General features: G+C 31.2%; 1 protein-coding gene across 1 annotated transcript in view; it reads left to right on the top strand.

Annotated features, from left to right (window-relative positions):
- Nucleotides 1–12807, top strand: part of Pkhd1l1 (PKHD1 like 1) — a 146811-nt gene that overhangs the window by 61992 nt on the left and 72012 nt on the right. The window contains exons 31-40 of the mRNA XM_048802021.1: nt 1113–1245; nt 1685–1880; nt 3522–3664; nt 4074–4178; nt 4853–5041; nt 5778–5948; nt 6503–6729; nt 7478–8462; nt 10708–10956; nt 11616–11765. Of these exons, the coding sequence (XP_048657978.1) occupies nt 1113–1245; nt 1685–1880; nt 3522–3664; nt 4074–4178; nt 4853–5041; nt 5778–5948; nt 6503–6729; nt 7478–8462; nt 10708–10956; nt 11616–11765 (2548 nt within the window). The remainder of the gene's footprint in view (nt 1–1112; nt 1246–1684; nt 1881–3521; nt 3665–4073; nt 4179–4852; nt 5042–5777; nt 5949–6502; nt 6730–7477; nt 8463–10707; nt 10957–11615; nt 11766–12807) is intronic.

Below are 12807 nucleotides of genomic sequence, written 5' to 3' on the forward strand. Positions count from 1 at the left end.
CCAATATTAAACTTAAACAGTGTGTTCCAGTGGAAATATTAGTAGTAGATACAAAGTAAAGATAAAATATAGTGGAAAGGGTGTGTCAGAAAAACATTTCATTGAAAAGTTAGTGTCCTGTTATTATTTGAAGATACATAGAAGGTTACTATGTAAACCAAAAGGTGAAAAAAATCAGTATTTACAAATATTCTAAAAAATTCACAAGAAAATGTAGAAACTTTTAATTTTTAAAAAGAAATATATTTTTAAATGTGTTTAAGTTTGTTGACAAAAATGTGACTTTTTCATGGAATATGAAAATGTTAGGTCAATAATGATTCTTTATTTTTAAAACTAATCTTTAAATTTAAACAAAGGCTCTGGTTTGTCAATTATGTACAAAAGGATAATGAATTTAGTCATGGACATAAAAAATGTAACAGAGTAAATGGGGTTATTACATAGTTGTGATCTGTAGAAAATAAATGAGTGTATGCTGGACTGAATGATGGAGAGAAGAATCTGAGGGATATGATGAATTAAAATTTACTTTCTTTCAATTATGACATTCAGCTACATGCTAAATATGCAATAAATAAACACCAGATAATTGAAAAAAACTGTTTTTCCTAATTGGGAATTGCATAGATATTGTATCAATGAAAGCACCAAATATTTTTTTTGAGAGGTCCAAGTGTTTAGTGTTGGATTCTCAAACTAGATTAGCAGAAGATATAGTAATGTGATTTGCGAATGAAATAGAATAATTGCATTTGAGTCTATTCCAGGAACAAAAAGGCACAATTTTTATTTAGTATCTTATCCTTAATCAAATAGAGAAGCACTTGTCCAGAGCATCTCAACTTCATTGCGGAGCCCTCAAAATCCAATAATACAGATTCTTTAAAGTTGATCATAAAAATCACTGTATTATATATCTTGATAATTCAAACATATAATTTGTATTTGATGTCATGGTTTTTTAAATATCTGAAAACTGACTCATGACTTTTAAACATAATAATTTCAGAAGTTTGTTTTAATTAATTCTATTTCTTTCAGACAATGAATTTCTATCACATTCAACATTTAGTATTTCTTAATTGTTTTATTTTTTCCTTTTGTTTTAGAGAATTGAGGGTACAGTTGATATTTCAGTTATTACCAATGGATTTCAAACCACAGCAAAGGATGTTTTCAGTTATAATTGTTTACAGACTCCAGTTATAACTGATTTTAGTCCAAAAGTACGAACAATTCTAGGTAAGAAATCTTTTAATAAGACCAGTTATTTGACATATATAGAGAAACCACTTCCAGAAATTCCTTCAAAGCACAGTCTAATACAGTTTTGTTTCTTAAAATAAGTAAGTCACAGTTTGTTTTTCATCTTTCTTTTTTAATATCAATTTTCTATTTATAATTTTACTTTTAAAATTTGCAACATGGAGAAAATTATTATTGTTTTAAAAAGTACTTTATCCTTTTTTTCCTTGTGAAACAGTTAAACCTGAGTTTTATCTCCACATGCCAGCCATCTACTTTTTTGTTGTTTCTCCATTTACCTCTGATAGAGTTAGGATTACCTACATCTAATGAAAGAAAAGAGAATTGAGTTGACTTATTTAATATGCAAATTCTCACACTGGATAATAAATTGAAACCTTCTGCAAAAGTTTTTTTTTTTCTTCTGAAATAATAGGAGATGTTAATTTAACAATTAAGGGTTATAACTTTGGAAATGAACTCACACAAAACATGGTGGTGTATGTTGGAGGAAAACCCTGCCAGGTTCTTCACTGGAACTTTACCGATATTCGATGCCTTTTGCCTACATTGTCTCCTGGAAAGCATGATATCCATGTAGAAGTCAGAAATTGGGGCTTTGCATCAACAAGGTATGGTAATAAACATAAACTTGATAGAGTTGTGGAACACAAGGGGCTAATAGCATTGGGACAGGAAAATAAATAATCTTTAATCTTTAATATATGAATTGCTATTGTTGCCTTTATATATCTTCTTTTGCCAAAGACTCTGAGAAAATCTCAGAAAAATTTAATATGACACTTAGTTGTGAGACCAATACCATTCAGATCAGCTAGTAAAATTCTCTGTGCATCTAGGTTTGTGTATGTCACATGATTTTCATTCATTCAGAAAATACTTGTCAAACAGTTTCTAGGGGACAAGCACTTGCTTAATGCTGGACTCACAGTAGAGAATAAAAGGGGCATGTTACCCACATTAATGGTGCTCATGGTTTTATTGGAGAAATCAATTATGAACAGAAAATTACATCAATAATCTAATCATAAATGTGGAAAAGACTATGAATAAGAGGTACCAGGTGTTAATAAAAAGGTAATAAATGTAGCTAACTTATCCTAAGGTACAGGGAAGCATTTTCTGTAAAGGTGATAATTAAGCCAGAAAATAGGTAGGTAGGTGCTAGCCATCTGAAGGGCAGGAAGAGAATTTTTCTCTGATTCTATTTCCGTAGGGATTTAGTATTTTCTTCCCTGAAACTCTTTGTTTACTTGTAACAACTTTAATTCTTGTGTGAGGAATTACTAATGTGGAATACTTAGAAGAAAGGAACACTGAAATTTAGGGATTAAAAAGAAGACAAATAAAGCTGATTTCAGAATGGAATGAGAGATGACAGCAGCAGAATCTTGCAGGAGATGAAGATGAGCAACAGAAACCATAATCCCAAGGTTACATTCCCTTTCAATCTGATTTGAGTTAATATTATCTCACAGAGAATAGCTCACATGAGTTTTAGAAGGCTCTGGCTTGTACTTTGGCTGGATGATATAATGTGCAGGACTGATACCATACAAATTGTATATTTAGGTGGTAGTTGAAGAAATACTAATTTAGTTATGCTGAAGACGTTAAATAAAAGTTAATACAAAGATTCACTGGAATTTTTCTGCCTGTGCAGTTATGTGAGACTTGGAATAAGGGAGTCAACTCTATATCAGGTCAGAAAAGCACTGTACATTATTATGGGCTTCTAGCAGACATATTCTAACTATAACAAAGAAAAATAAATTAAAATCTCTCATGGAGATGGGGGAAGGGAAATCCTGTAAGTTCCCAACAAACATGGAATGATTAATTTAAATTAATTACACAAAATTTTATTACTCATATAAAATATATGACTTTTTTCTTTTTTATATGTAGAACTGCCTTTATTTTTTATTCTAATGTGGATATATTTTAAAGGCTTTCCTGTATTTCTTGTGATCTCATTTCTCATGACCAGATTTTTCATAGTAGTTTCAGATTTTCTATCTCAAATTTGTGCTGTCAGATTTTCAAAAATCTAATTTAAAATTACTAACATATAGCACCCAACCAAATTGAGGTTATGATAATTCAGATTATCTAGTCTTAAAAATGATATGTAATTACATATAGATTCAATTATTTCCTCTTCCTAAAAAAGTCATATACTTTTAAGAGTTTCATAATATGAGCCCATGAGAAGGAAATTCATTAGGAAAATCTATTTTTTTCCTTTTCAGAGATAAATTAAATGCTTCAATTTGGTATATTTTGAAAGTGACCAACATGTTTCCACAGAGAGGCTCCTTGTATGGTGGGACTGAAATCACTGTACTGGGTTTTGGGTTCAGCACCATACCAATGGAGAATACGGTCCTCTTAGGTAAGAGCTATATTCCCCTGTGAGGGATATTGCCATTTTTCTCAGCTAAAAGGATGTACTATAGGTGCTGAGTTATTACACAAATACTATCAATCATGGAAACATTACTGTTCTATTAATGTAAAGAATGTTAAGTATATTTGGTTAAGGGGATGAAGAAAATCTGAATAAACTGCTTTCAAACTTTAGATTTTCAGTCAATTAATATTATATATTTTATGTATATAGATCACTTAAAGGAGGAGGGGTCAGTTTTGAAAATAATCAGTTCTCAAACATGATTAACATTAAAAACAATATCCTACCATATAACACAGATTTTGACAAAACCTTGACTGTTTACTAAGCTCCATTTCTTCACAAGAAATATTTGAGAAAAAAAATCTTTTCCATCTTTGTTTTTTTCTAGGATTCTTTCCATGCAATGTTACATCATCATCAGAAAATGTCATAAAATGTATTCTTCATTCAACAGGGAATGTATTCAGAATTACCAACAATGGGGAAGATTTAGGTACCAACCAATATTTATACATTGTGAATAAGGAAAAGCATGTTAGCCTGAAATTAATTTGATTTTTATTTATTTTATATCTCAAATTATTTGGATAATAAATATAAATATTTATTTTAAGATCTATGGTATCTTCTTTGACATAGAAGTTACATATGGAGTGAATCAGTGGCAAGTTGAGTTTAAAAGGCTAGAGTTCACAACTTATTCAGGAATTGACAACTGGCTTTGCTACAGTGCAGAATCTCCTGATTATTGCAGTTTATTATCAGTCATCAGTTTCCAAATGAATATTTAAATTGAAATTTTGTATTTTTCCATGCCTATATGCTTCAGAAAATTCTTATTTCTAAAGAATTGATCATTGCCTTTAAAAATATTCCATGTAAAATGTTCTGTGTAACTTATTGAGTATCCAATTTTTAAAAAATTATCTCTTGACCATTGCTTTTTGAGTTATATGACTTATTTCTTCCTTATTTTTCACATTATCTTTTTTCCCCATTACTCCTGTTTATTTTTGTTAAGGGCTTAAGTGACATACATAATAAAATTTTACAGTATTATCTAAAAAGTTGCTTTTGGTAGTAACTGTAAAAATGTTTTCAAAGTTAATTAAGAAATTGATTGCTTTCCTTTTTTCTTTTAATATATGACTCAATTCCTACATCCAGTACATGGATTAGGCTATGCTTGGTCACCATCAGTCTTAAACGTGTCTGTAGGAGACACAGTGACATGGCATTGGCAAGCACATCCATTTCTTAGGAGGATAGGATATAGAGTTTTTTCTGTCTCCAGTCCCGGAAGTGTAATTTATGATGGCAAAGGATTTACAAATGGAAGGCAAAAATCTTTATCAGGTAAGTTTCTTCTTTATTAAATTTTGCATGATGCCTCATTTCCCTATATGTAATACAAAGACATTTTGTTTAGATTTAACATATTTTTACATAGACTATATATGTAAATGTGCTAAATTGTTTATCTGGAATTTTATGGCTATGGTAAAGATATTATAAATGCATGTAAGAACTCATTCTGAAATATCTTTAATGATTCTGTGATAATTGACCAACTGAAAAATACATGGAAACAGCAAAATACGATGAAAATAATAATGTATAATTGAATCTTACCAGTCTGGTAGCAAGTGATGGGCTTCTGTTGATTGGAGTCAACTTTAAAATGAATGCTTCTTAAATAAATAAAAACATAAAATGAATGCTTCTTGTAGGAAAGCTCAGTGTAAAGTGAATCTTTTATATTCCTTTTTTTGTTTGTTTTGTATGAATGAAGATATAGAGTATTGTCCTTCTGTTGTTAATTTTTCATTGCATGTTGAATTTTTCTTTAAACTTTGTAATTTATATCATACTTGGCATGGTTTTCTAAAACATTAATGTTGGATCTTATCTTTCTGGAGTATGATTTTATTATGCAAGATAGTTCTTTTATAACCAGTAAGTACATTTCCTTACTATTTCCTATTGAGAAATAAGAAATTTGTCATATACATGTACATTTAAATGATCATTTCAAATTTCAAAGATGTATTAATTGCTTGTATTCACTATGTACAATCTTATTTTATGGCAGGTTCATTTTCTTACCAATTTACTTCACCTGGAATCCATTATTATAGCAGTGGGTATGTTGATGAGGCTAACTCCACTTCCCTCCAAGGAGTCATTAATGTTTTACCAGCCCAAACCAGGCACATTCCCCTGCACCTGTTTGTGGGTAGCACTGAAGCCACCTATGCTCAGGGTAAGAGGGTTAAAGATGGAAACTTTTATTCAGGTGACCCAGGGCTCATAGGACCTTTCTAGAGTAGGAGTCAGATGACTGGGTTTAACCTACTTCTGTCTCTTGCTACCACATGACCCCTCATAGGTTCAGACAGTTCTGAAGCTGGAGTGTATTCTATAAAATAAAGATGCTGTTAATGTCTTCTTGCCAGTCTCTTAGAACCCTTGTGTGCTTACATGAAATGCAAAGTGAGAATGCTGACTCCCTGCATGTGTCTGTAAACCTATTAAAATGTTAGGTGATGCTATTGTTTTATTTTTCCTATGGGATCTGGCCTTAGACAAATTGAAAATGAATTAATTTTATATTCATTCTTATATCTACACTGTAACATCTTTGTCCAAGTCTTTAATATCGTTATTCTGCCTGGGACCCTCTTGTCATTAAAATAAAAGAAGAAGATTTTTCAGAGCTTAAAAGCATCTTCCTTAAAATAAAGTGTTACGCAGTCTGAAAACATTTCTCGTTTTAGAATGTTATCCATGACTTACAGGCAGTTCTTTTGTCTAAAGGAGGACCGGAGAATTTGCACTTAGAAAGCTCTGTGGCAGGCTGCCTAGCAACAGAACCCCTCTGTGGCCTGAACAATATCAAGGTTAAAAAGTCAAATAAACTGTTTTTTGAGCTTTCAAGTTGTAATTCACCATCTATAAGCAATATTACCCCATCTACCGGAACAGTCAATGAATTGATAACAATTTCTGGGCGTGGCTTCAGTAATCTCACATGTGCTAATAAGGTAAGAATTTAAAGCTCTCCTTTGAATCTTCCATATACTCAATAAAATGAAGATGTTTTAACATAACTTCATAATTTAATTTTTACCCGCTTTATGAGATATAGTTCACATACCAAACAATTCAACCATTTAAAATATACAATTCAATAGCTAAGTATATATAAAGGTAGACTCAGAGACTCATGACCACAATCAATTTTATAATTTATTTTTTTACCTCAAAACAAAACCTAAAACCTTTGGATATCATCTCCAACTACCCCATTCATCCCAGCCCAAGGAAACCACTAACTTACTTTCCATTCTTATAGATTTGACTATTCTGGTCATCTCTTATAAATATAATCATAAAATATGGAGCTCTTTGTGACCAGCTTTTCCCACTTAGCACATTTTCAAAGTGTCTCCATGTTGTACCATTTGTTGGTACTTTATTTTTTTATGGCCAAATAATATCCCATTGTATGTTACCACATTTTATTTATCCATTCACCAATTGAAAGACATTGAGTTGTTTTCACTTTGCAGCTACTATGAATAATGTAGTTACAAACATGCATGTACAATCACAATTTTATCTTAAAGTTAACTCAAGATATGTATTAATCATCTCCAAAATTTAATTTTATGAATAAAAACTTTACACAGAATTAGTGTTCTAAAATTATGGTTGTTGCTAGTACAAAATATAAGTTCATATTAGAGTAATATATTGATTTGTTTGATTTCATATTCATTTTACTTTCAGGTAACAATTGGTAGTTACCCCTGTGTTGTAGAAAAAAGTAGTGAAAATTCTATTATGTGTCATATTGACCCTCAAAACTCAATGGATGTTGGTATCAGAGAAATTGTCACTTTGATTGTTTACAATTTGGGCACTGCTATCAACACACTGTCCAAGGAATTTGACAGGCGATTTGTACTTTTGCCAAGCATCGATATGGTGTTGCCAAGTGCAGGATCAACTACTGGAATGACAAGAGTGACCATAAAGGGCTCTGGATTCTCAGCTTCTTCTGCAGGTGTAGAAGTCTTTATGGGTAATTTCCCATGTAAAGTTCTAACAGTGAATTACACAGTCATTGAATGTGAAACATCCCCTGCTCCCCAACAGCTTGTGCATGTAGATCTTCTAATACACGGAGTGCCTGCCCAATGTCAGGGAAACTGCAGCTTTTCATATTCAGAAAGCATCACTCCTTATATAACAGGGATCTTCCCAAACTCTATTGAAGGATCTGTAAATGTTCTTATTGAAGGAGAAGGTTTGGGGACTGTTTTGGAGGAGATTGCTGTTTTCATTGGAAATCAACAGTTCAGAGTAACACATGTTAATGAAAAGAACATCACTGTTCTTATGACTTCTCTCCCAGCTGGGCCTCATTCTCTCAGAGTTCTGGTGGGATCCAAGGGCTTGGCTCTGGGAAACCTGACTGTTAGCAGCCCTGCAGTAGCTTCTGTCTCACCAAAGTCTGGAAGCATTGGTGGAGGAACCATTTTGAGGATCACAGGGAATGGCTTTTATCCTGGCAACACCACCGTTACTGTTGGGGATCACCCTTGTCAGATTGTTTTTGTCAACTCCAGTGAGGTCTACTGCAGCACCCCACCAGGGAGAGCTGGAAAGGTTGATCTGAAGATCTTTGTTAATGCCATCACTTATCCATCTTTGTCATTTACCTATTCCCTGGAAGATACACTATTTCTCAGAGGGATTGTTCCAGATCGAGGTAACTCCAATACTTACTTGCATTTTTTATTATATTTATATGACATCATCAGTACTATTTATTACTATAAAGTTATAATAATATTCATAAGTAATTGTTAAGATGTGTTTATTACACAGCCAATTAGTATATTGGGTTCGAGTTCTGTGTAATCTCTGTTTTGTGATTATTTTTGGTATGTTCTTGGGATAAAATTTTTAGCTAAATTTCAATTTCTGTCTTGAACAATACCTCCATTAAATTGGCCTACCTTTCAAATAAAGTAATGACTAATTTCAATGCACCAAAATGGATAATTTATGTCATTTATATTCATATGGCACAAGAAACAACTGTTAAAATTCACAAGAAGTTGATCTTGCTGAAGTTGAGAAATTTTCAGAGTACTGTAATTCCATGGAACTCCAATTGATTATTGTTAGTATGATAGAATTCTTTTTAAGGAAGTAATTGGCACATTCAGATAGAGAAAATTATTATGATTTACTTAATTATTTAGCATAACACATTTTTTCCAAGCTAAGAATAGATCAAAATGTCTTCCAAGTTCCTTGTCATTATGCTGTGCTGTTTCTGAACATCTTCATGCTATTGTAATAATTTTCATCCATGTAATGAATTCTGAAGTAGCAGCTGTAGTGCCATGGTTCAGAGCATGATCTTGATACTAGGTTCAAATCTTACTTCTTCTACTTCTTAATGATGAAATCTTGGACACTTTTGTTCTGCTTTGTTTTAACATTGGTTTCTTTATATATTCAGGTACCTCTCGTGAAAACTTAAGAATTTCATTCATAAAATGTAATTTAGAATGATACATTTCATAAAGAATTCATTAAATGTTCACCTTTTACAAAGGTGTTTTTTCATTTTACATCCTGGGAAATGTATCAGGTTAAGTCAGATAAATTTTCTTCATTCAAGAAGTTTACTATTAAAATTTTCTTTAATACATCAAGTTTGCTCATTGGAGCAAATATTAACAATAGAAATAAGATATCTATATATTTGTAGTCATTACAGAGGATGACGTTTGTTCCTTACTTCCATGGACCATTTCTCTTCCTATCTCTCTTTGAATGTTTTTTTTAGAATAAGGTATGTGAAGCATAAGAAACTTTTAAGGGTTGGGAATATAGCTTAGTTGGTAAAGGGCTTGTCTCACATGCACAAGCCCCTAGATCTTTTAAACAAGTGAAACCCAAGCTGTTTTATTTACTGAAGAGACACAAAGTAAATGACACCTAGAATTAGCACTATCGCATTTTAAAGTGAAATGTTAAACAAAATGATAGTTTTAATATATATAAAATCATTTTTGTTTTGTATCTTAAAACTATTTTTAACATTAAATATCTTATTAATATTTGTAATGCATATTATAATGTTGCATATATCATGACATGTTGGTAATTCTCACTATAATCAATTGTATAGGAGTCGTTACTATTACTGCTTGAATTAAATTCAAAATATTACTTGACCCTGCATTTGTAACAAATTGTAGAAATTACTATCTATTCATAAAATTTAGGTGTGTGTGTAGTCACTTGAATGACTTATGAGAAATTCTGTGTGTTTAATGCCCTTGCCCTTCCTCAGTGTACATTTTTCAAAAGAAAGATTGAGATTCTTGGTTCTGTGTACAGTCATTAAGACCTTAACATTAATATTCACTTAAAAGTTTTTAATTTCTTTTTTTCTGTATTTATAATCTTACACCTAAGTATTTATTCATCATGATTTGTTTATCAAGTCAGATCTATTAAAAATATTTGAATTAAGAAAAAAATAGTTTATTCTCAAAAAGTGTTGCTAATTCAGGGGGGAAACTCACCAAGAATAAAAAAATAATTAGCTTCATCCATGTAGCCTAACCCACCATGACCTGTGCAGACATTCATTCTTCTTAATTCTATATCATCTTTCTTCTCTTTGCCTTTCTTCTACTTCTCTATTTTTTCTACTATCTGAATTAGAAACTTACAATTCAGGAGAATGTATGGAAGGGCTGGAAAATAATGACCATTGAGATAAGTCAGTTATAGTTAGTGTACAGTAGACTGTAATCTTTATTGTATTCAAAATGTCTGTAACACAGCATGTATATTAGTGTTAGTTTTAAAATACTGGGTATTATTTTGTTTACACAAAGAGGTCTATTTTTAAATGCATGCATAAGTATTGAAATTTAGATATACACTTAACAGTGTTTGCTTTTTTTTTTTTTTTTTTTTTTTTTAAGGTCTACCAGGAACTGAAATTGAGATCACTGGATCTAACTTTGGTTTTGATATCTCAGAAATTTCAGTGATGATTGGTGACATTCAGTGCAATGTAACCACGGTCAATGACAGTGTGCTGCAGTGTGTCACTGGTGCCCATGCTGGTGGCACTTTTCCTGTGCTGATGCATCATAAGACTAAAGGTTCCGCCGTGTCTACTGTTGAATTTGAGTACCCACTTCATATTCAGAATATTCATCCAACTCAAGGTAGTCATGAATATGCATATTTTATATTGTTTCAGTAAACACATTTAGAAAAAAAATAATGTTCTTTAAACATTACTAAAATTTGTACTTCCATTAATACATTATTTTTCTCTATTCATCAAACTAATAAGCAAGCCAGAGTATTAACTAAAGATTCCAAAGTATTGGGCAAATGCCTTTATTTGTCTTAGGACTGCATAATTTATTTAAAATTTAGCCCTAAAGTGACCAGAGTATAGATTGAATTTTTTTAAATGATATTTAGCCCATCACTGACAAATATTCATTGCTACAAAAATAGTATTTTTTCTAGTTGAAAATTATTTTAATGGCTATAAACCTTTAAGCATAACCAATGAACCCAACTGAAATAGTAATTTTATACATATATTTTGACTATTTTGAAATTATTTGTGACACTTCTTTTAAATAAAAATATAGTTTCTAGAAATATTTTATATGAATTACCAGATTTGACATTTTCTCAATGAAGAGTTTAAAACAGTACAAAGCAAAAAATACTCTTTTATTAGTATAATAATTTCAGATCATTTAATACAATCTATTGCCATTTCAGATTTCAAAATAAAGTTAATAAATATGTACATAGGGAAAGTTTCTTTTCAGTTTTATTGTTCCCTTGTATTTGTCTTCACTAGGGAGTTTTGGTGGTGGCCGAACCATGAGTGTAACAGGCACTGGGTTTAATTCACAAAATTCAATTGTATTGATCTGTGGCTCAGAGTGTGCCATTGACAGGCTGAGGTCTGATTACACAACGTTATTATGTGAGATTCCACCCCATGATGGTAAGTTGTGAGAAAAAAAAATGGCTACTATTGAGAATTGTTTAATCATATAAAGATCACAGTCAGAATTGCTGTTTTCAAATTGTCAGTTTCCTTGGAAATAATTGAATCATCCTAACTTTAAGCAGTTCATTCAGAACTTTATTTTCTAGGTTTAATATATCTTTGAAGATGTCAGTTTATGACAAAAACCGATGACTCTTAGCATATTGGGTGGGCCAAATGAGAACATGTCTTTAGTTCTTGCTAGTGTATTAGGTTTTTTGTTTTGTTTTGTTTTGTTTTGTTTTTTTTAAAGATAGGATAGTATGAAACAAACTGCCAAGATTCAAATCCTGTGTGTCTTTGGCCAAGTTGACTAACCTCTCTCTGCGTCAGTTTCTTCATCTACAAAGTGAGATTAATCACATTATTATTATTTTACAGGATTATTGTAAGTTTAATGTATGAGAAGTACATAAAATGATATGTAGAATATGATATGTGATTTGCAATTTTTATTACTCTTGTTTATTTTTATTTAGTGGTTAAGAATCAGAACTCCAGGAATCTCTGAATTTCTTCTTTTCCATTTATTGTGTAACCCTAGCTAAGTAAACTCTTTTCTACTTAAGTTTCTAATTAAATAGATATTATTAACACAAATTTAATTGATTATTGTGAAGTTAAAGTATCTAGTATGTTAGGCAATTAATTTTAATTATTATTTAATAAAAGAAGGTATTTAAACAAGGAGACTATTCTAAATGAATAAAGGATATGATTTATGTGCAAAAATCTTTTTAAAATTTAGCAAAATTTGATGAAATTTTTCTGAATATTTTCCTTCTGTGACATTTTAAACAAGGAATATTGAAGAAAATGTAAGCTTTTTATATCTTGGCTTATTTATTATTCAATAGTAAAATTCATATGCAGCAATGAGATGGCAGGGGTTCTAGGTTGTTTGTCTTAACAATGGCTCCTCACCTTCCTTTCACATTTTGTACAAGATTTCTGTAGTTTTTCTGCCTCCCATTTGCCTTCACCCATCACTCCTTGC

This window comes from Marmota marmota, unplaced genomic scaffold, assembly GCF_001458135.2.
Source record: "Marmota marmota marmota unplaced genomic scaffold, marMar, whole genome shotgun sequence".
Classification (NCBI taxonomy): domain Eukaryota; kingdom Metazoa; phylum Chordata; class Mammalia; order Rodentia; family Sciuridae; genus Marmota; species Marmota marmota.